The sequence below is a fragment of the Pristiophorus japonicus genome, chromosome 11, assembly GCF_044704955.1.
Source record: "Pristiophorus japonicus isolate sPriJap1 chromosome 11, sPriJap1.hap1, whole genome shotgun sequence".
NCBI classification, from domain to species: Eukaryota; Metazoa; Chordata; class Chondrichthyes; family Pristiophoridae; genus Pristiophorus; species Pristiophorus japonicus.
In genome coordinates this window covers 175,362,980-175,384,446 of record NC_091987.1, presented here as the reverse complement: position 1 = coordinate 175,384,446, position 21,467 = coordinate 175,362,980, and the positions used below count along the sequence as shown (strand labels likewise).

The following is a 21,467-nucleotide window of genomic DNA, read 5'->3' as shown; positions in this document are numbered from 1 at the left end:
GTGAGGCCACAGCTGGAGTATTGCATTCAGTTTTGGTCTCCGTATTTAAGGAAGGATATAGTTGTATTGAAGGCTGTTCAGAGAAGGTTCACTAGGTTGATTCCGGAGATGAGGGGGTTGACTTATGGAGATAGGTTGAGTAGGTTGGGCCTATACTCATTGGAGTTCAGAAGAATGAGAGGTGATCTTATTGAAACTTAAAAGATAATGAGGGGGCTCGACAAAGTGGATGCAGAGAGAATATTTCCATTCATAGAGGAAACTAAAACTAGAGGACATAGTCTCAGAATAAGGGGACGCCCATTTAAAACTGAGATGAGGAGGAATTTCTTCTTTCAGAGGCTTGTAAATCTATGGAATTCTCTGCCCCAGAGATGTGGAGGTGAGGTCATTGAATATATTTAAGGCAGGGATAGACAGATTTTTAAGCGATAAGGGAGTAAAGGGTTATGGGAGCAGGAAGGGAAGTGGAGCTGAGTCCATGATCAGATCAGCTATGATCTTATTGAATGGCAGAGCAGGCTCAAAGGGCTAAATTGCCTACTCCTGCTCCTATTTCTTATGTTCTAAAGTTCTTATTTTCCGGTTGTCAAACAGTAACTAGTGGGGTGCCAAAGGGATCAATGCTGGGGCTCAACTATTTTCAATCTATATATTAATGATTTGGATGGAAGGGACCAAGTGTACTGTAGCTAAGTTTGCTGATGATACAAAGATGGGTGGGAAAGCAAATTGTGAGGAGGACACAACAAATCTGCAAAGGGATATAGACAGGCTAAGTGAATGGGCAAACATTTGGCAGATGGAGTATAATGTGGGAAAATGTGAGGTTATCCACTTTGACAGAAAAATTAAAAGGGCAAATTATTATTTAAATGGAGCAAAATTACAAAATACTGTAGTCCAGAGGGACCGGGGGGTCCTTGTGCATGAAACACAAAAGGTTAGTATGCAGGTACAGCAAATAATTAGGAAGACAAATGGAATGTTGGCCTTTATTGCCAGGGGGGTGGAGTATAAAAGCAGGAAGTCCTGCTACAACTGGACAGGGTATTGGTGAGGCCACACCTGGAGTGTTGCGGACAGTTTTGGTCTCTGTATTTAAGGAGGGATATATCAGAGAAGGTTCACTCAGTTGATTCCTGAGATGAAGGGGTTGACTTATGAAGAAAGGTTGAATAGTTTGAGCCTGTACTCATTGGAGTTCAGAAGAATGAGAAATGATATTATTGACACATATAAGGTAATGAGGGGCTCAACAAGGTCGATGCAGAGAGGATGTTTCCACTCATGGGGAATCTAGAACTCGGGCGCATAGTTTTAGAATAAGGAGTCACCCATTTAAAAATGAGATGAGGAGGAATTTCTTCTTTCAGTGGGTTGTAAATCTATGGGATTCTCTGCTCCAGAGAGCTGTGGAAGCTGGATCATTGAATATATTTAAGGCGGTGATAGACAGATTTTTGAGCGATAAGGGAGTAAAGGGTTATGGGGAGCGGCAGGGAGGTGGAGCTTAGCCATGATCTGAACAGCCATGATCTTATTGAATGGCAGAGCAGGCTCAAGGGGCCATATGGCCGGCTTCTGCTCCTATTTCTTATGTTCTTATGTTCTTATTTACAATGAGACTGTGTGTTCACACTGTGATGGTATACTGTGAGGATGTTGCACTTTATCAAGGAGGCTTTGCGGGTGTCCTTGAAACATTTCCTCTGCCCACCTGGGGCTCACTTGCCGTGTAGGAGTTCCGAGCAGAGCGCTTGCTTTGGGAGTCTCGTATCAGGCATGTGGACGATGTGGCCCGCCTAACGGAGCTGGTCGAGTGTGGTCAGTGCTTTGATGCTGGGTCTGGTGCATCTATCCTCCTAGTGGATTTGCAGGATCTTGTGGAGGCAGTGCTGATGGTACTCCAGTGCTTTAAGGTGGCTACTGTATATGGTCCACGTCTCTGAGCCTATAGGAAGGCAGATGTCACTACAGCCCTATAGACCATAAGCTTGGTGCCAGATTTGAGGTCCTGGTCTTCAGTGGAGGAAGAGCATCCGGGAGGGCATTGTGCACCTTGACTCTCGTCAGCGAGTGCATGCAGAAATCCAGCGCAGGCAGCGGAAGGAGCGTGTGGCAAACCAGACTTCCCACCCACCCATTCCCTCAACCACTGTCTGTCCCACCTGCGATGGAGAATGTAATTCCCGTATTGGACTGTACAGTCACCTGAGAACTCACGTTTAGTGTGGAAGCAAGACTTCCTCGATTTCGAGGGCTGCCTATGATGAGTATACTGTGGGACTGTGTTCGTACACTATGCGGCTGTGCGCTGACACTATGATGGGGATCAGAAGCAGGAAGCAAGGCTGACTGGTCTGTTCTCCAGCCCTATGACATGAGGACACTACAGCCCTGATCAGATCAGCTAGCTCAGCACAGGCAGGGCTGGGACCAAGGTCCGTGTGTTTGTCATTGCCTGTTCCACACGGCATGGCCCATTTACCCACCGAGTTACCGAGGATTGTGGCTAAGTTAGAAGAAGAGCTGATTGAGAAATCCCGAACTCACCATCACATTGTTAATTGCCGTCTGCTCCCCTGGTTGCTGTGCTCCATTGTGGTCCTTGTGGACAATCTCCACCCGGATGTCATTCTTGGCGGAGACATCACCTTTACCATCTGGAAAACAGTCACAGCAGAGAAATCAAACATCTCCTCCCACAAACATTCACCTGTACAAATCCATGAGCAGTCAGAGCTGCGATGGGCCTGGAGTGAAGGCTATTGTCTGACGGATGAGCATTCGACAAACTCGGACTCATCCACCCAGAAAGAATCAACACCTCTCCCTCACCACAGTGTCCAACCGCTGCTTAAATGATCATGTGGCTTCCCCACCCCCAATTCTACCTTGAAGGCCACTCCATGTGTTGACCACTCTTAGAGTTGAGAAGGACCTCATTGGCACCATTTCCAAATGTGTTTTTTCCTGCTTTGAAGCTGTGCCCTTTCCCGTGATAGTCTCGGTTTCGATTGGCATGATATTCTGCGATTCCTATTTCCTTACCATCTGCTACCCTGTATAACTCTATGAATTTGAGCCCATAATCTAAGCCAACATGCCCACTGCAGTACTGAGAGAGCGTTACATTGTTGGAGATGCTGTCCTTAAGATGAAACGTTACACCGAGGTCCGATCTGGTGGGGTTTGGATGGACGTTAATAGTTCCATTCGAAGAGCAGGAAGTTCTCCTGCTGTCTTGAGCAACTTTCCTCACTCAACCAATGGCAACAGAAAGAAAACGGATGAACCGACTATAAGGGTCACTGCTACTTGTGGGACCTTGCTGTGTGCAAAATGGGAGAGACGTGCTAAGGTACTGTATGAGTCTTTCTTTCTATGAGATCCCTCTTAGACTCCTCCGTTCAAGGCTGAAGAGCCAAAGGTTCTCCGATCTTTTCTCATAACTCAGACTTCTGATCAGTCTTATGTCTCTTCTCGGTGAAGCTTTCAGGGCTTGAAGGTCTTGGTGACCAAAACTGGACATAGTTCTCAAGGCGTGGTCTGACCAAAGCAGATTTTTTGGATTCATTTTTGCGATATGGTTACCACTACCATGGTTGACATTTATTGCTGTCGCTAGTTGCCCTTGAGAAGGTGGTGGTGAGCCGCCTTCTTGAATCGTTGCAGTCCTTGTGAAGGTGTTCCCACGGTGCTGTTAAGTAAGGAATTCCAGGATTTTGACCCACTGACGATGAAGGAACAATGATATATGTCCAAGACCGGATAATATGTCACTTATTCTGGCCCTGGCACATCCCCAATTTTAATTGCTCCACCATTGCAGCCATGCTTTCAGCTGTTTGGGCCTTAAGCTCTGGAATTCCCTCCCTAAGCCTCTCCACTTCTCCACCTCTCTCTCTCTTCCTTTAAGATGCTTTTTAAAACTTACCTGTTTGACCAAGTTTTGAGGCACCTGTCCTAATATTTCCTTATAAGAACATAAGAAACAGGAACAAGAGTAGGCCATTCGGCCCCTCGAGCCTGCCATTCAATAAGATCATGGTGATCTTCCACCTCAACTCCACTTTCCTGCACTATCCCCATATCCCTTGATTCCCTTAATATCCAAAAATTTATCGATCTCAATGACTGAGCATCCACAGCCCTCTGGGGGAGAGAATTCCAAAGATTCACCATCTTCTGAGTGATGAAATTTCTCCTCATCTCAGTCATAAATGGCCAACCCCTTATTCTGAGACTGTGACCCCTGGTCTAGACTCCCCAGCCAGAGGAAACATCCTCCCTGCATCTACCCTGTCAAGACCTGTAAGAATTTTGTATGTGAGATCACCTCTCAGTCTTCTAAACTCTAGAGAATATAAGCCTAGTCTTCAATCTTTCCTCAGAGGACAATCCTCCCATCCCAGGAATCAGTCTGGCGAATCTTTGCTGCACTCCCTCTATGGCAAGTATATCCTTCCTTAGGTAAGGAGACCAAAACTGTACACAATACTCCAGGTGTGGTCTCACCAGGGCCCTATATAATTGCAGTGGGCCATCTTTACTCATATAGAAACATAGAAAATAGGTGCAGGAGCAGGCCATTCAGCCCTTCTAGCCTGCACCGCCATTCAATGAGTTCATGGCTGAACATGAAACTTCAGTACCCACTTCCTGCTTTCACGCCATACCCCTTGATCCCCCGAGTAGTAAGGACTTCATCGAACTCCCTTTTGAATATATTTAGTGAATTGGCCTCAACTACTTTCTGTGGTAGAGAATTCCACAGGTTCACCACTCTCTGGGTGAAGAAGTTTCTCCTTCTCTCGGTCCTAAATGGCTTACCCCTTATCCTTAGACTGTGACCCCTGGTTCTGGACTTCCCCAACATTGGGAACATTCTTCCTGCATCCAACCTGTCCAAACCCGTCAGAATTTTAAACGTTTCTATGAGGTCCCCTCTCACTCTTCTGAACTCCAGTGAATACAAGCCCAGTTGATCCAGTCTTTCTTGATAGGTCAGTCCCACCATCCCGGGAATCAGTCTGGTGAATCTTCGCTGTACTCCCTCAATAGCAAGAATGTCCTTCCTCAAGTTAGGAGACCAAAACTGTACACAATACTCCAGGTGTGGCCTCACCAAGGCCCTGTACAACTGTAGCAACACCTCCCTGCCCCTGTACTCAAATCCCCTCGCTATGAAGGCCAACATGCCATTTGCTTTCTTAACCGCCTGCTGTACCTGCATGCCAACCTTCAATGACTGATGTACCATGACACCCAGGTCTCGTTGCACCTTCCCTTTTCCTAATCTGTCACCATTCAGATAATAGTCTGTCTCTCTGTTTTTACCACCAAAGTGGATAACCTCACATTTATCCACATTATACTTCATCTGCCACGCATTTGCCCACTCACCTAACCTATCCAAGTCACTCTGTAGCCTCACAGCATCCTCCTCGCAGCTCACACTGCCACCCAACTTAGTGTCATCCGCAAATTTGGAGATACTACATTTAATCCCCTCGTCTAAATCATTAATGTACAATGTAAACAGCTGGGGCCCCAGCACAGAACCCTGCGGTACCCCACTAGTCACTGCCTGCCATTCCGAAAAGTACCCATTTACTCCTACTCTTTGCTTCCTGTCTGACAACCAGTTCTCAATCCACGTCAGCACACTACCCCCAATTCCATGTGCTTTAACTTTGCACATTAATCTCCTGTGTGGGACCTTGTCGAAAGCCTTCTGAAAGTCCAAATATACCACATCAACTGGTACTCCTTTGTCCACTTTATTTGAAACATCCTCAAAAAATTCCAGAAGATTTGTCAAGCATGATCTCCCTTTCACAAATCCATGCTGACTTGGACCTATCATGTCACCATTTTCCAAATGCGCTGCTATGACATCCTTAATAATTGATTCCATCATTTTACCCACTACTGAGGTCAGGCTGACCGGTCTATAATTCCCTGCTTTCTCTCTCCCTCCTTTTTTAAAAAGTGGGGTTACATTGGCTACCCTCCACTCCATAGGAACTGATCCAGAGTCAATGGAATGTTGGAAAATGACTGTCAATGCATCCGCTATTTCCAAGGCCACCTCCTTAAGTACTCTGGGATGCAGTCCATCAGGCCCTGGGGATTTATCCGCCTTCAATCCCATCAATTTCCCCAACACAATTTCCCGACTAATAAAGATTTCCCTCAGTTCCTCCTCCTTAATAGACCCTCTGACCACTTTTATATCCGGAAGGTTGTTTGTGTCCTCCTTAGTGAATACTGAACCAAAGTACTTGTTCAATTGGTCTGCCATTTCTTTGTTCCCCGTTATGACTTCCCCTGATTCTGACTGCAGGGGACCTACGTTTGTCTTTACTAATCTTTTTCTCTTTACATACCTTTTGAAACTTTTGCAATCCGCCTTAATGTTCCCTGCAAGCTTCTTCTCGTACTCCATTTTCCCTGTCCTAATCAAACCCTTTGTCCTCCTCTGCTGAGTTCTAAATTTCTCCCAGTCCCCAGGTTCGCTGCTATTTCTGGCCAATTTGTATGCCATTTCCTTGGCTTTAATACTATCCCTGATTTCCCTAGATAGCCACGGTTGAGCCACCTTCCCTTTTTTATTTTTACGCCAGACAGGAATGTATAATTGTTGTAATTCATCCATGCGGTCTCTAAATGTCTGCCATTGCCCATCCACAGTCAACCCCTTAAGTATCATTAGCCAATCTATCTTAGCCAATTCATGCCTCTTGTAATATACTCAAATCCTCTTGTAATAAAAGCCAAGATACCATTTGCTTTCTTAATTGCTTGCTGTACCTGCATGTGAACGTTCAGTGATTCATGTACAAGGACACCCAGGTCCCTCTGAACACCAACATTTCCCAATCTCTCACTGTTTAAAACATAATCTGCTTTATATTTTTCCAAACAAAGTGCATAACTTCACATTTCTCCACATTATATTCCATTTGCCATGTTTTTACCCATTCACTTACCCTGTCTATATCCCCTTGAAGCCTCTCTGCATCCTCCTCACAACTTACATTCCCATCTAGCTTTGTATCATCAGCAAACTTGGATATATTACATTTTATCCCCTCATCCAAATCATTGATATAGATTGTGAATAGCTTAGGCCCGAACATTGATCCTTGCGGTACCCCACTAGTTACAGTCTGCCAACCTGAAAATTACCTATTTATTCCTACTCACTGTTTTCTTGCCGTTAACCAATCCCATGCTAGTGTATTACCCCCAATCCCATTTGCCCTAATTTTGTTTAATAATCTCTTGCGTGGCATCTTATTGAATGCCTTCTGAAAATCCCAATACATCCATTAGTTCCCCCTTATCTATTCTGCTAGTCACAACCACAAAAAATTCTAACTTAGGTGGTCCAGTGTCAAATTTTGTTTGATAATGCTCCTGTGAAGTGCCTTGGGATGTTTCACTACGTTGAAGGCGCTGTATAAATGCAAGTTGTTGAAGGTGAAGGTGTTCCTATGCGCCTACTTCCCCATTTCCTGCTAGGTGGTGGAGGTAATAGGTTTGGGAGATGCTGTTGAAGTCCTTGGCAAGTTGTTGCGTGCATCCTGTAGATAGTACACACGGCAGCCAAAGTGTGCGTGCCACAGTTGTAGCATGAAAAATGATTCAGAGAAACAGTTTCACATTCTGTTTGCAGCTTTTGACCTGTGGCCTCGCTGGAGGCCTATCTTAAGTAAAGGCCTGTGCTCTTGGGTTCTGCGCTCACATCTACATTATTTATGCCTTCCAGCACTGTAATAATTGGCTTGTATAAGGATGTGTTTCCCAACCCTCTGGTGCCCTCCGATCAAAAGCACAGGAAGTTAAGGATTTTAGCAGGAGATGATTCTCTGAGAATTGGGGAGGGGTGGGAATCATAGAATCATAGAATGATAGAAATTTAAAGCACAGAAGGAAGTCATTTCGGCCCATCATATCTGTGCCGGCCGAAAAAGAGCAATCCAGCCTAATCCCACTTTCCAGCTCTTGGTCAATAGCATTCCAGGTTATGGCGCTTCAAGTGTATAATTCAAGTACTTTTTAAATGCGATGCGTGTTTCTGCCTTTATCACCCTTTTAGGCAATGAGTTCTAGACCCCCACCACCCTCTGGGTGAAAAATGTTTTCTTCATCTCCCATCTAATCCTTCTACCAATTGCGTTAAATCTATGTCCTCTGGTTATTGACCTCTCTGCTAGGGGAAATAGATCCTTACTATCCACTCTATCTAGGCCCTTCAGCATTTTATACGCCGCAATCAAGACTCCCCTCAACCTCCTCTGTTCCAAAGAAAAACACCCCAGCCTATCCAATCTTTCCTCATAGTTAAAATGTTCAGTCCTGCCAACATCCTCTTACATTTCTCCTGTACCCTCTCCAGTGCAGTCACATCCTTCCTGTGATGTGGTGACCAGAACTGTACACATTACTCGCTAACTGTGGCCTAACTAGTGTTTTATACAGTTTAAGCATAACCTCCCTGCTCTTGTAATCTATGCCTCGGCTAATAAAGGAACGTATGCCGTATGCCTTCTTAACCATCTTAGCTTCCTTCAGGGATCTGTGGACATACCTTCTAATGTCCCTCGGTTTTTCTACACTGCTCGGAATCCTACCATTTGTTGTGCATTCCCTTGCTTCATTAGCCCTCCCTGATGCATTACTTTTACCTCTCCGCATTGAATTCCATTTGCCACTTTTCTGCCCACCTGACCAGTCCATTGATATCTTCCTGCAGTCTACAGCTTTCTTCCTCACTATCAACCACACGGTCAATTTTTGTATCATCTGCAAACTTCTTAATCATGCCCTCCACATTGAAGTCTAAATCATTGATGCATGCAACAAAAGCAAGGGACCTAGTACTGAGCCCTGCGGAACCCTGCTGGAAACAGCTTTCCAGTCACAAAAAAATCATAGAGCCATAGATTGGTTACAACACAGAAGGAGGCCATTTGGCCCATCGAGCTCGTGCCAGTTCTCTACAGGAGCACTTCAGCTAGTCGCACTCCCCCTTTCCCCGTAGCCCTGCAAATCTCTTACTTTCAGGTACTTATCCATTTCCCCTGTGCATTCCAGAAATTAACCACTCGCTGTGCAAAAATGTTTTCTTACGTCGCCTTTGGTTCTTTTGCCAATCACCTTAAATCTGTGTCCTCTGGTTCTCGACCCTTTTGCCAATGGGAACAGTTTCTCTCTATCTACCCTGTCCAGACCCCTCATGATATTGAACACCTCTATCAAATCTCCTCTTAATCTTCTCTGCTCTAAGGAGAACAACTCCAGCTTCTCCAGTCTATCCCTCTGAAGTTCCTCATCCCTGGAACCATTCTTGTAAACCTTTTTTGCACCCTCTCTAAGGCCTTCACATTCTTCCTAAAGTGCGGTGCCCAGAATTGGACACAATACTCCAGTTGAGGCCGAATCATTGCTTTATACAGGTTCATCATAATTTCCATACTTTTGTACTCTATACCTCTATTTATGAAGCCCAGGATCCTGTAAGCTTTTTTAACTGCTTTCTTAACCTGCCCTGCCACCTTCAACGATTTGTGCATATATATATACCTCGGTCTCTCTGTTCATGCACCCTCTTTAGGATTGTACCCTTTAGTTTATATTTCCTCTCATTCTTTCAATCAAAATGTATCACTTCACAATTTTCTGCATTAAATTTCATCTGCCACGTGTCCACCCATTTCACCAGCCTGTCTATGTCTTCCTGAAGTCTATCACTAACCTCCTCACTGTTCACTATACTTTCAAGTTTTGTTCATCTGCAACTTTTGAAATTGTGCCCTGTACACCCAAGTCCAAGTCATGAATGTATATCTAGAAAAGCAGTGGTCCTAGTACCGACTCCTGGGGAACACCACTGTATACCTTCCTCCAGTCCGAAAAACAATCGTTCACCACTACTCTTTGTTTCCCATCACTTAGCCAATTCCATATCCATGTTGCCACTGTCCCTTTTATTTCATGGGCTTCAACTTTGTTGGTGCTCCTATTATGTGGCACTTTAGCAAGTGCCTTTTAAAAGTCTATGTATACGACGTTTTGCTGCATTGCCCTCATCAACCCTCTCTGTTACCTCATCAAAAAACTCGATCAAGTTGGTTAAATACAATTTGCCTTTAACAAATCCACAATTCCTTAATTGATCCACACTTGTCCAAGTGACTGTTAATATTGTCCCTGATTATTGTTTATCAAAGCTTCATCACTACCGAGGTTAAACTGACTGGCCTGTAGTTGCTGAGTTTATCTTAACACCCTTTTTTGAACAAGGGTGTAAAATTTGGAGTTCTCCAGTCCTCTGGCACCACCCCCGTATCTATGGAGAAATTAAAGATTATGGCCAGCACCTCTGCAATTTCTTTCTTCATTTCTCTCAGTGTCCTCGGATGCATCCCATCCAGTCCAGTCCCGGTGACTTATCTACTTTAAGTACAGCCAGCTTTTCTAGTACCTCATCTTTACCAATTCTTATCCCATCCAGTATCTCTGCTACTTCCTCCTTTACTATGTCTATAGCAGCATCTTCTTCCTTCGTAAAGTCAGATACAAAATACTTAATTTGTATCTCAGTCATATCTTCTGCCTCCATGTGTAGGTCTCCTTTTTTTTAATCCCTAATTGACCCCACCCACTCTTACTACCCGTTTACGATTTATATGCCGAAAGAAGACTTTTGGATTGTGTTAGCTGCCATTCTATTTTCATACTCTCTCTTTGGCCCTCTTGTTTTCTTTTTCACTTCTCCGCTGAACTTTCTATATTCAGCCTGATTCTCAAATGTATTCTCGACCTGACATCTGTCATACACGCTCTTTTCCTGTTTCATCTTACGTCATCCTGGGAGCTCTGACTTTAGTTGCCCTGCCTTTCCCATTAGTGGGAATGTACCTCGACTGTACTTGAACTATTTCCTCTTTAAAGGCATCCCATTGTTCCACTACAGTTTTTCCTGAAAATCTTTGATTCCAGTTTACCCGAGCCAGATCCTTATCAACCCGCTGAAATTTGCCTTCCTCCAATTAAGCATTTTCACTCTAGATTGCGCCCTGTCCTTCCATAACGAATCTAAACCTTATGATACTATGATCACCGTTCCCTAAATGTTCCCCTGCTGACACTTGCTCCACTTGACCCATCTCATTCCCCAGAACCAGATCCAGCAATGCCTCCTTCCTCGTTGGGCCGGAAACGTACTGATCAAGAAAGTTCCCCTGAACACACTTCAGTAATTCTTCCCCCTCTCTGCCCTTTACACTATTATTATCCCAGTCTATATTAGGATAGTTGACGTCCCCCATTATCACTACTCTATAGGTCTTGCAATTCTCTGCAAATTTGCTCCTCCATATTTTTCCCACTGGTTGATGGCCTATAAAATATAGGTAGTAGTATAATGGCACCTCTATTATTTCTTAACTCTGGCCATATAGATGCTGTCATTGACCCCTCCAAGATATCCTTTCTCTCCAGCACTGTAACATTCACCTTAACCAATAGAAACATAGAAACATAGAAAATAGGTGCAGGAGTAGGCCATTTGGCCCTTCTAGCCTGCACCGCCATTCAATGAGTTCATGGCTGAACATGCAACCTCAGTACCCCATTCTTGCTTTCTCGCCATACCCCTTGATCCCCCAAGTAGTAAGGACTACATCTAACTCCTTTTTGAATATATTTAGTGAATTGGCCTCAACAACTTTCTGTGGTAGAGAATTCCACAGGTTCACCACTCTCTAGGTGAAGCAGTTTCTCCTCATCTCGATCCTAAATGGCTTACCCCTTATCCTTAGACTGTGACCCCTGGTTCTGGACTTCCCCAACATTGGGAACATTCTCCCTGCATCTAACCTGTCTAAACCCGTCAGAATTTTAAACATTTCTATGAGATCCCCTCTCATTCTTCTGAACTCCAGTGAATACAAGCCCAGTTGATCCAGTCTTTCTTGATATGTCAGTCCCGCCATCCCAGGAATCAGTCTGGTGAACCTTCGCTGCACTCCCTCAATAGCAAGAATGTCCTTCCTCAAGTTAGGAGACCAAAACTGTACACAATACTCCAGGTGTGGCCTCACCAAGGCTCTGTACAACTGTAGCAACACCTCCCTGCCACACCACCTCCTATCTTTCCCTCCCTATCTTTCCTGAACACCTTATATCCAGGAATATTTAATACCCAATCCTGACATTTTTTGAGTCAGGTCTCCGCTATTGCCTCGATATCATATTCCCATGTGCCGATTTGCGCCTGCAGCTCACCAACCTTGTTTACCATGCTTCGTGCGTTCACATACATACACTGTAAACCCATCTTAGACCATCCTGTGTTCTCTCTTAGTCTGACCCCACCTAATTTCTTACTATTTCTTGCTTTAGTGCTATCCGTCTCTCCCAATCCTTTGTTTTTCCTTTCTAATGCTACATCCCCCTGCTAACTTAGTTTAAACCCATCCCAGCAGCATTTGAAAATCTCCCCATGAGGATAATGGTTCTGGCTCTGTTAAGATGCAACCTGTTCGGCCTGTACAGGTCCCACCTCCCCCACATCAGGCCCCAATGCCCCAGGAGTCTGAAGCCCTCCGTCCTGCACCATCTCGTGAGCCACGTATTCATCTGCTCTATCTTCTTATTTCTATATGCACTCGCTCGTGGCACAAGAAATAATCCAGAGATTACTTCCTTTGAGGTCCTGCTTTTTAATCTATTTCCTAGCTCCCTAAAATCTGCCTGCAGGACCTCATCCCTCTTTATACTTATGTCATTGGTACCAATGGGGACCAGTTGGGCCGGATGCTCTTTACCTTTCCGCCGTTGTTCATTGTTCATAGGTTTATATGTAAACTTCAGGGCTGATGACTGAGGGCAGTGTAGCTCTTTGTCGGCCAGCGTGGGCACGATGGGCCGAAATGGCCTTCTTCTGCACTGCAAATTTCTATGTTTCTATATTTCTCTGACCTCTGGCCGTTCACTCTCCCTCATCAGAATGTCCTGCAGCCATTCAGTGACATCCTTAACCCTGGCACCGGGGAGGGAACATTCTGGAGTCACGTCTGCGGCCGTTTTATCGCCTGTCTGCTCCTCTAACTATCGAATCCCCTACCAATATTGCATTCCCTATCTTCCTCCTTCCCCCCCTTTACAGCACAGCTCTGGTTGCACTCCCCAGAGGAACAGTTGCCCTCACCAGTACTCAGAACAGAATACTGGTTGGAGAGTGAGATGCACTCAGGGGACTCCTGCACTACGTGCCTGGTCCTCCTCTTCTGTCTGGCGGTTACTCATTCTCTCTGCCTGCACACTTCTTAGCTGCGGGGTGACCACCTCCTGAAACGTGCTATCCACTTAGCTCTCAGCCTTGTGGTTGCACCGCAGTGATGTCAGCTGGAGCTCGAGCTCCTCCAACTGACGACACTTCCTGCACACGTGGTTGTCCAGCATCTTGGAGTTCCCACATGGCAAAGGATGTGCATTCATCTGGGCAGAACTGGCCTGCCATGCCTTTAGTTATTTGACAATGAACTAACTTTACAGAAACTTACGACTAAGATGTATCTAATTCAAGTTATTAATATAATATAGTATTACAGTTACTAATTTAACATAGTAGTATAGTCACTAATTTAATAATGGGCTTAAAGTTCCGGCCTTGCCGGGTCTGTATGAAGTGTGCATGGACCCGGTGAGGCCTCGTAAAAGCCGATTTTCTGGGCCCGATGCGCATGCGCCGAAAACCGGCTTTTCCGATCTGTCCAGATTTCTCTCGACAGATCCTCCGCATCCCCGGGAGAAGGACATCCACGCGGGAGAGATTGGGCTATTTGCCCAACTCATGCCCAGCAAATGTCTTTCAAACTATTATGCCTGGTAAAAGCAGGCGCATAGCTTACTTTTAACGGTGTAAGAGCTTCAAAACATATAAAAATTAAATTTAAACGCTCATTTTTATATTAAAAATCCTGTCCATTAAGGTAAGTTTATTTTTAACATTATTAAAACACAAAAAAAAATTCCAAGAAATATTTTTTATTTATGTAACATTTGATTACATTTACTTTCAATTAATTTTAAATATGTGAGGTGTTTTATTTATTTATTATGCTGTGTTTCTGCATTTTAGGGGGTTATTCTCATTGATCATAATGGGAACTCGGAGAAACGGGGTTCCCGTTATTATCAATGAGAATACTGCATCGTGATTGGTGGTGCAGGCCCACGTGACTCCAGCATGTACGTATATGAAAGACATCGCCCCGTGTGGTGCGCAGCGAATCTCGACCTCCGACCAGGATCATACGTTCCTCCGGGACCACCAAGTGCTTCCGTAGATTTTTTTCGGGTCGGAGGCATTCGTACGAAGAAAGCCTCCGACCGCAATTTTCCCCCCATCGTATTATCAGTTACTAATTTAATATAGTACTAACCATTATTAATTTAATATAGTATTAACAGTTACTAATCTCCAAGCTTCTGCTTAATCCCTAACCAACTATTTAACCCCAGCCACTAACTTGAAGAGCAAATAAAACGGTGTGACCTTTACCAACCAGTTACCAACTATCCTGTGATGGCACTCCTGGATTATTTTTTCCTGCTGTCACCACTGCTCCCGGTTTATATTCTGCCGTCTCCTCGGTGCCGACTCGGCTCAGGTCTGTCGACCATTACCCGTTGCTTCCTGCCTCTGAGCCATTTTGGATCCAACTTGCCACTTTCCCTTGGATCCCACGGGCTTTGACTTTTCTGACCAGTCTGCCCATGTGGGACCTTATCAAAAGCCTCGCTAAAATCCATGTAGGATGCATCAAACGCACTACCCTTATCGACCCTCCTTGTTACCGCCTCAAAAACATCAATCAAGTTCGTCAGACACTACCTTCCCTTAAAAAATCCATGCTGACTGTCCTTGATTAATCCATGCCTTTCTAAATGACCATTAATACCTCAGAATTTTTTCCAACAATTTGCCCACCACTGAGGTTATGCTGACTGGCCTGTAATTACTCGGTCTATCCCTTTCTCTCTTTTTAACAATGGTACAATGTTAGCAGTCCTCCAGTCCTCTGGCTCCATGCCTGTAGCCAGAGAGGATTGGAAAATGATGGTCAGAGCCTCTGCTATTTCCTCCTTTGCTTCTTTTAACAGCCTGGGATACATTTCATCCTGGCCTGGTGACTTATCTACTTTTAAAAATGTTAAACCCCTTAATACTTCCTCTCTCACTACAGTTATCTCATCTAATATTTCACACTCCTCCTTCTTAACTACAATGTCTGCACCACCCCCTCTTTTGTGAAAACAGACGCAAAATATTCATGAAGAACCATACCCATGTTTTACACCTCCACATGCTGGTTACCTTTTTGGCCTCTTCCATCAGTATATAAACATAGAAAATAGGTGCAGGAGTAGGCCATTCGGCCCTTCGAGCCTGCACCACCATTCAATAAGATCATGGCTGATCATTCACCTCAGTACCCCTTTCCTGCTTTCTCTCCATACCCCTTGATGCCTTTAGCCGTAAGGGCCATATCTAACTCCCTCTTGAATATATCCAACGAACTGGTATCAACAACTCTCTGCGGTAGAGAATTCCACAGGTTAACAACTCTCTGAGTGAAGAAGTTTTTCCTCAGCTCGGTCCTAAATGGCTTACCCCTTATTTTTAGACTGTGACCCCTGGTTCTGGACTTCCCCAACATTGGGTACATTCTTCCTGCATCTAACCTGTCCAATCCTGTCAGAATTTTACATGTTTCTATGAGATCCCATCTCATTCTTCTAAACTCCAATGAAGACAGGCCCAGTCGATCCAGCCTTTCTTCATATGTCAGTCCCGCCATCCCGGGAATCAATTTAGGAGGGAACCTTCGCTGCACTCCCTCAATAGCAAGAACATCCTTCCTCAGATTAGGAGACCAAAACTGAACACAATATTCCAGTATCCAAAGATAGCTTCGGAGCACCGCAAAGGTCAGCCATTGCTACTGACTGAGAGCTTTACCCATAATCAGGGGAGACATCCTCTAATCCCTGTGTCAGTGACACTGTAAACATAGTGAGAAGATTTTCTATATTTGCAATTTCTACTGCTACAACAACTTGCTCTGACAGAGCACCTTTAATGTAGAAATAAACAGCCAAGGTGCTTTACAGAGGCCTGAGGAAGCAATGGATGACAAGCCAAAGAAGGCGAGATTAGAAAATGTGACTATAAGCTTGGTGCATAAGCTTTAAGGAGGGTCTTCAAACAGGAGAGGTGTAGGGGTTTAGGGAGGGAATTCCAGGGCATGGGACCTGGAAATCTAAATGCACAACCACCAATGGTGGGGTGAAGATAGAATTTTAAAGGAAATAGTAAGCAGAGGTGATCGTAGTCCCTCTGCCCATCTATGCATTCAAACATAGGAGCAGGTAAGCTGCACTCTATCCTGAAGTAAGCAGAGTGAAGCGGATTCATTACATTTATTCTAATTACCACCGTCAAATAATTAGCCATGCAGAAGCGAACTTCTAGCGCAGCGTACTTTTTCCACATAGTGGGCCGCCCCGACCTGTGTGAGAACACCACTGCAGGTCGGGGCTATAAATAGAGCTGGAGCGCTGGGCCCTGGAACATCGTGGTGGAGGTGCGGCCAATGAGGGTACGGGGCCCAGAGGAGGCGAGGGCCCAGGGGCAGCATGGACCTGCTCACACTGCGATATGTGTGCGTGCTAGGTCGGTGCAGCAGAGCAGGTTTCCAGTCATCCTGGTTCAACCCTTGCCACTGGATAAAGGCCTAGCTCTGTCAAGCCCGTGTGGTGGCTGATGTGCAACGGTCACCACACGTTAAAAAAATTCACCCACAGGCATCTTCTATCCGCTCAATTGGAGTTCAGGACTGGACCATCGGGTCCTTCATTGAAATATCTGTGAACTCTCGTGGAAGCAAGTCATCCTCATTCGAGGGACCGCCTATGATGATGATGATGATGATGATGATGATGACTTATTCCACCCACTGTGTGTTTTATGGATGGTGTCAGACTGATTGACCGTAGTGTTGGTGAATGGTGACACCGAACTGACTACTTCTCAGTGATTCCGTTTTGTGCTCACTGGCTGCTAGGGTTGTACACGAGGTGTGGTGTGTACTCTGTCCGCCCTGATTCTGAGGCAGCCACTTCTGGTACTGTCTGGCACCTGCACTGTTACGGGCACAGGGATGTCCGATAGACTGGATGTGGCATCGTCCCCGGAGCCGACCCTTGACCTACTGTACCCATGCATCTACTGCTGGACACTCCCCCAACGTGTCCAATGGCCTGAGAGCAGAACTTTGAGCTATGGTGCAAGTCTGTGAATCCTTTGCTCAAGGTGGTCTATGTCCAATCTCCAATCCCATTTGTGGATGAGACGGGCAAGGTGGCATTTATTGCCCATCTCTGGGTGCTCTAAGCACATTACGAGTCAACCAGCTATTGTGAGACTGGTGTCACAAGTAGGTCAGACCAGGTAGGGGTGGCAAGTTCCCTTCCCTGAAGAACATTAGTGAACCGGTTGGGTTTTTATGACAATCTGCCAGCTTTCATGGCCATTATTTTCCTGGTGCCACAAATCACCAGAATAATTGAATGCAATTTCATAACATGCCGTGGTGGGATTTGAACTCATGACCTGTGGGTTACTAGTTCAGTCCCAGAACCATTAGGTTAGCCTACACATTGAAGCCAGCAAGGAGTCTACCTGTGACAATGGCACTCGGGGCTTCTCGGGGCACCAACGTGGGCTTTGATGAGCGAATTTCCCAATGTGCCTGTGACCTGCGACTCTGCGGGCTCTGCTGCCATGTTCTCTATGGTAGCCGGCATTACGGACAACCATTCTCCAACACAGGGTAGATCTGGGTAGTAGACCCTACCACACTCTTCTCCAGATGTTGTATTGTGAGTTTCACAGACACAAACGACTCATTTGGATGATCCTGCTGAGACAGCAATCTCTGTTCGAGGGAGGGTTGCATCCCTAGATGCTGAGCAGCGCCGGCAACCATGTTGGATGGTCACACATCACATATACTCTCTGCTTTCCTTCTTGCAGCCTGCCTTAGTTTGTTACACTCCATTGTACACCAAATGGCTGGGCTCCCATGTGCTGTTTCAGGGGCTGCTCAGTGCTGTAATTATTGTGCTGGCACACTGGAGGTGGTGTTGGACCTCGTCTTCAATGTCTGCCCTTGCTGACAGTAGGCTCCCGAGGTATGGAAAATGGTCCAAATTGTCCAAGGCTGCACCATGGATTTTTATGACCGGGGGGTGGCGGGGGCAGTGCAGTGTGTTGGGGTCAGATTGGTGGAGGACCTGTCTTACAGATGTTTAGTGTAAGGCCCATACTTTTGAATGCCTCGGTGAAGATCTTGTGAATGGCTTGGAGTTCGGCCTCTGAATGTGCGCAGACGCAAGCGTCGTGGTTCGATGATGGGGGTGGGGCGACCTTGGATCTAGCCTGGAGGCGACGAAGGTTGAACAGATTCCTATTGCTTCTATAGTTTCGTTCCACTTCAGCGATGTGCCAGCGCAGCCTTCAGTTGCCTGAGGAAGAGACTGTTCGAAGACCAGGACCTCAAATCTGGCACCAAGCTTATGGTCTACAGGGCTGTAGTGATTCCTGCCATCCAATATGGCTCAGAGATGTGGACCACATATCGTAGACACCTCAAAGCACTGGAGATATACCACCAACGACATCTTTGCAAGATCCTGCAAATCCCCTGGGAGGACAGACGCACCAACATCAGTGTTCTCGATCAGGTCAACATCCCCAGCATTGAAGCACTGACCACACTCGACCAACTCTATTGGATGGGCCACATCATCCACATGTCCGACATGAGACTCCCAAAGCAAGCGCTCTACTTGGAACTCCTACACGGCAAGCGAGCCTCAGGTGGGAAGAAGAAACGTTACAAGGACACCCTTAAAGCCGCCTTGATAAAATGCAATATCCCCACAGACACCTGGGAATCCCTGGCCAAAGACCGCCCTAAGTGGAGGAAGAGCATCTGGGAGGGCGCTGAGCACCTCGAGTCTCGTCGCCGAGAGCATGCAGAAAACAAGTGCAGGCAGCGGAAGGAGCGTGCGGCAAACCAGATTCCCCACCCACCCTTTCCTTCAACGGCTGTCTGTCCCACCTGTGACAGAGACTGTAATTCCCGCATTGGACTGTACAACCATCTGAGTGGTGGAGGGGGGGTTCCATATACCACACACACACTGCCTGGAATGTTTTTTGGAATTTCTCCCCCCCCCCCCTCCCCAAGGCCTCTCTCGCAGCGCTCCCGGCCCTAGACTAAAGTTGGCAAGACTCACGTTTTTTGCGCCGCGAATCCTAGTGCAACGACCCCCTTACCGAACGTAAAACCAGAAAGTTTGGCCTAAAAACGGTAGCGCAGCGAAAATGGTAAGTTTCATGTATTGTTACCATTTTTGCCGAAAAACCCCGAAAGCTGAAAATCCAGCCCTTAGTGCGCAGTACCACCTGACTGACACAGTTTTAATTGTTGTCCTTGACAGGTCGATGTTGCTGTGCTGTAGTGGCTGGGGCAGAATTGTCAGAATGCAAAGAGCCATTCGATCACTAACTAGTCACTAATCAATAATCAAATCTATTGGTTGCCTCAGTGCACTAATAGTCATGACAATAGACACGAAAACTGGGTTAACTTTGACTGTGGGCGGTATTGTATCAGCTGACCATTATACATCTCTTCCGATTGAAGTCAATCAACTGAAAATGGGGAGGGATGTATAATGTGCGGCTGAATCTATAGCCCCTTTTATACACCATAGCCCAAAGTCAAGATTAACCCCCTTCTCCAAAAGGCAGCCAGATTTTAATAGCTGAATTCTCATATCGTTTTAAACAAGTTGATTTGGTGAGGTGTCAAAAACGAAACACTTTAAAAAAAAAGAAAGACTTGGATTTAATAGCGCCTTTCACGACCACCGGACATCTCAAATCGCTTGACAGCCAATGGGTAATTTTGGAGTGCAGTCACTGTTGTAGGAACTGTGGCAGCCAACTTGAGAACAGCAAGCTCCCACAAACAGCAATGTGATAATGACCAGATAATCTGTTTTTTTTGTTATGTTGATTGAGGGATAAATATTGGCCAGGACACTGGGGATAACTTCCCTGCTCTTCTTCGACATAGCACCATGGGGTCTGTTACATTCACCTGAGAGAGCAGACGGGGCCTCGGTTTTACGTCTCATCCAAAAGACGGCACCTCCGACAGTGCAGCGCTCCTCAGCACTGCACCGGAGTGTCAGCCTAGATATTTTTGTGCTCAAATTCCTGGAGTGGGACTTGAACCCACAACCTTCAGAGTCAGAGGCGAGGGTGCTGCCTATGGTGTATTGTGGTATCAGCTACTTGTTGGACACGATACATAAGGGGTTAAAATTAAATACCATCAGTAATGGCCCAGTCTGGGTGATAGATACAGCTCATGGCACGGCAGAGATGCGCTGGAGTTCAGGAAGACTTTGATATACAACGGTTGGTTGCTGCTTTGTTGTTGAACGGGGATTTACTCCATGGGTTGGGGCAGATTCATACTTGTTAATTCAAAGACAGGTGTCCTGTCGAACCTGTTCAGATATATGTTTGACAGGCATCTGTGTTTTGTGAGCAAACACAGTTTTGAATCCTGTGAATGGCTGATCAGATTTGAGTTTGAGTTTGAGAGATACATTTTTCATGTCCTTTATTCCAAAATGATCTTCAAAGTGCTTTGAGGGTATTTTGCGAGTGAAGTTTTCTGTCAGCAGTCATTCTGAAGCTGGCAGTGATGGGTACACAACAGAGACTCTGTGATACGAAACTGCCACATAGATACCGATCGGCTTCCCTTTAATGATGAGACTTAGCACAGGAGCAAACCGTTGATATGCAGAGAATGATAAGCTGGGTAATTACTGTAAATCAACTGTTTGTACTGTACTGTTCATTTAGCTGTTTACTGATTCCCAGTTTAGAGAAGGAGAAATTTGCTTTCATATAGCGCTATTCACAACCTCAGGATGTTCCAAAGCCCTTTACAGATAATGCAGCATTTTTTGAAGTGTAGTCACTGTTGTAATGTAGGAAACGCGGCAGCCAATTTGTGCAAACCTGAAAAGGCACAAAAGATCCCATGGCACTATTTGAAGAAAAGCAAGTTCCCACAAACAGTAATGAGATATGTGACCAGATAATCTTTTGATGATGGCTTAGGGATAAATATTGGTCATGACACCTCGGAGAACTCCCCTGCTCTTCTTCGGAGAGTGCCACGGGCTCTTTTACATCCACCTGTGAGGAAAGACGGGGCCTCGGTAAACAGTGTACATGCGCACAAGGCTGCAAAAATGTTAAATAACTGACCAGAACATCTGTTTTGGGA

General features: G+C 45.6%; 1 protein-coding gene across 1 annotated transcript in view; it reads right to left on the bottom strand.

Moving 5' to 3' along the window:
- kirrel3a (kirre like nephrin family adhesion molecule 3a) overlaps positions 1-21,467 on the bottom strand; it is a 267,820-nt gene that overhangs the window by 13,015 nt on the left and 233,338 nt on the right. Inside the window, exon 14 of the mRNA XM_070892817.1 lies at positions 2,557-2,666. Within this exon, the coding sequence (XP_070748918.1) occupies positions 2,557-2,666 (110 nt within the window). The remainder of the gene's footprint in view (positions 1-2,556; positions 2,667-21,467) is intronic.